The sequence below is a fragment of the Sphaeroforma arctica genome (assembly GCF_001186125.1).
Source record: "Sphaeroforma arctica JP610 unplaced genomic scaffold supercont1.6098, whole genome shotgun sequence".
Taxonomy (NCBI): Eukaryota; class Ichthyosporea; order Ichthyophonida; genus Sphaeroforma; species Sphaeroforma arctica.
Genome location: NW_014034460.1, coordinates 402 through 1,756, shown reverse-complemented (window position 1 = coordinate 1,756; position 1,355 = coordinate 402). Strand labels below are relative to the sequence as shown.

General features: G+C 45.6%; 1 protein-coding gene across 1 annotated transcript; it reads right to left on the bottom strand.

Annotated features, from left to right (window-relative positions):
- Positions 1–99: 99 nt before the first annotated feature.
- Positions 100–376, bottom strand: SARC_15422 (hypothetical protein; the record flags this gene model as incomplete). The annotated part of the gene is made up of 1 exon (XM_014290456.1): positions 100–376. A coding segment is annotated over one exon (277 nt), but the record flags the coding sequence as incomplete, so codon positions are not given.
- Between the last annotated feature and the right edge of the window lie 979 nt (positions 377–1,355).

The following is a 1,355-nucleotide window of genomic DNA, read 5'->3' as shown; positions in this document are numbered from 1 at the left end:
ATATACATAGACGTTTAAACATATGTACTAACAAATGCACACACACACACACACACACACACACACACACATATATCTCTCCTTTCGAAGCAAGCATACCCGCAGCCAGGGTGGCCTTGTTGAGATGGTCCATCTGCGTGTCATGTGTATCCGTTGGTACTAATGTAGGTACCCATGCCAGGTGGTGGGCCAAGAGTGCTGTAATTGCAGCGCTGGCAAACGAATTGCGTGTATTGGCCTGTCGCCTGTGTTGTCCATATAACGTGCACAGTTCATTCAGAAAGGCTGGGCCTAACTGAGAGCGGCACTCAGGATGCGTGGCCATTGTCAGCCACACAGGCTCTCGCAACCGAGGTAGCTGATACAGGCGGTTGATCTGTGTGGAAAGTTAGAAAATAAGATTTTCTGGAAGAATATATATATATATGTGAATTTTATATTTGTCGCTGTGACGCGTACGGGCACTTCGATTTTTGACACTATTTCACCACACCGCTGTTTGTAGCCTGCATGGGCTGGTCCAAGCTATGTTTTATCTGGTGTGATACATATAACTATCATTTCTTACTTATTCCACGCGAGTGTGGGTTGGGTTCATATACTTTTGATGACACGTACATGAGACATTGCGCTTGTGTGTGTGTTGTTATACTGATCAGGATCTATAAGTTTCCATGGTAACCTATTCACTATGATGAAACGGAGGGGGGGGGGCACCTGGGAGGGTGCGGCCATGATATGTTTAGACGGTCGTCCGCTCTATGCATGATACGTAGATGTGCACTTAATAATAAATCAAAAGCAAAAGAATACACATGTATCTGGAAATGCAGACATAAATAAGGCACAGACACACAGACACAGACACAGACATATACACACAAACACACAGACACAGACACAGACATATACACACAAACACACAGACACAGACGCAGGCATAGACACAGACAAGGACACATACATATGAACATACACAAGCTCATACATGCCCATACACACACATACGCATATACATACATACATACATCGACACAGACACAGACACAGACACAGACACAGACATACAAACACACACACACACACTCACACAGAGACAGACACACGCTTACACACACACACACACACACACACACACACAGAGAGACAGAGACAGAGACAGACACACACATGCAACACACACACACACACACGCACACAGAGACAGACACAGACACACGCATACACACATACACACACACAGAGACAGAGACAGAGACAGACACACGCATACCTGTAGTTTGAATTTCTGGACGGCCTCGATGGTCTGGGCATTTTCCTGCAGGCCGAGCATAGTCAGAGACATTGCTCTCTGA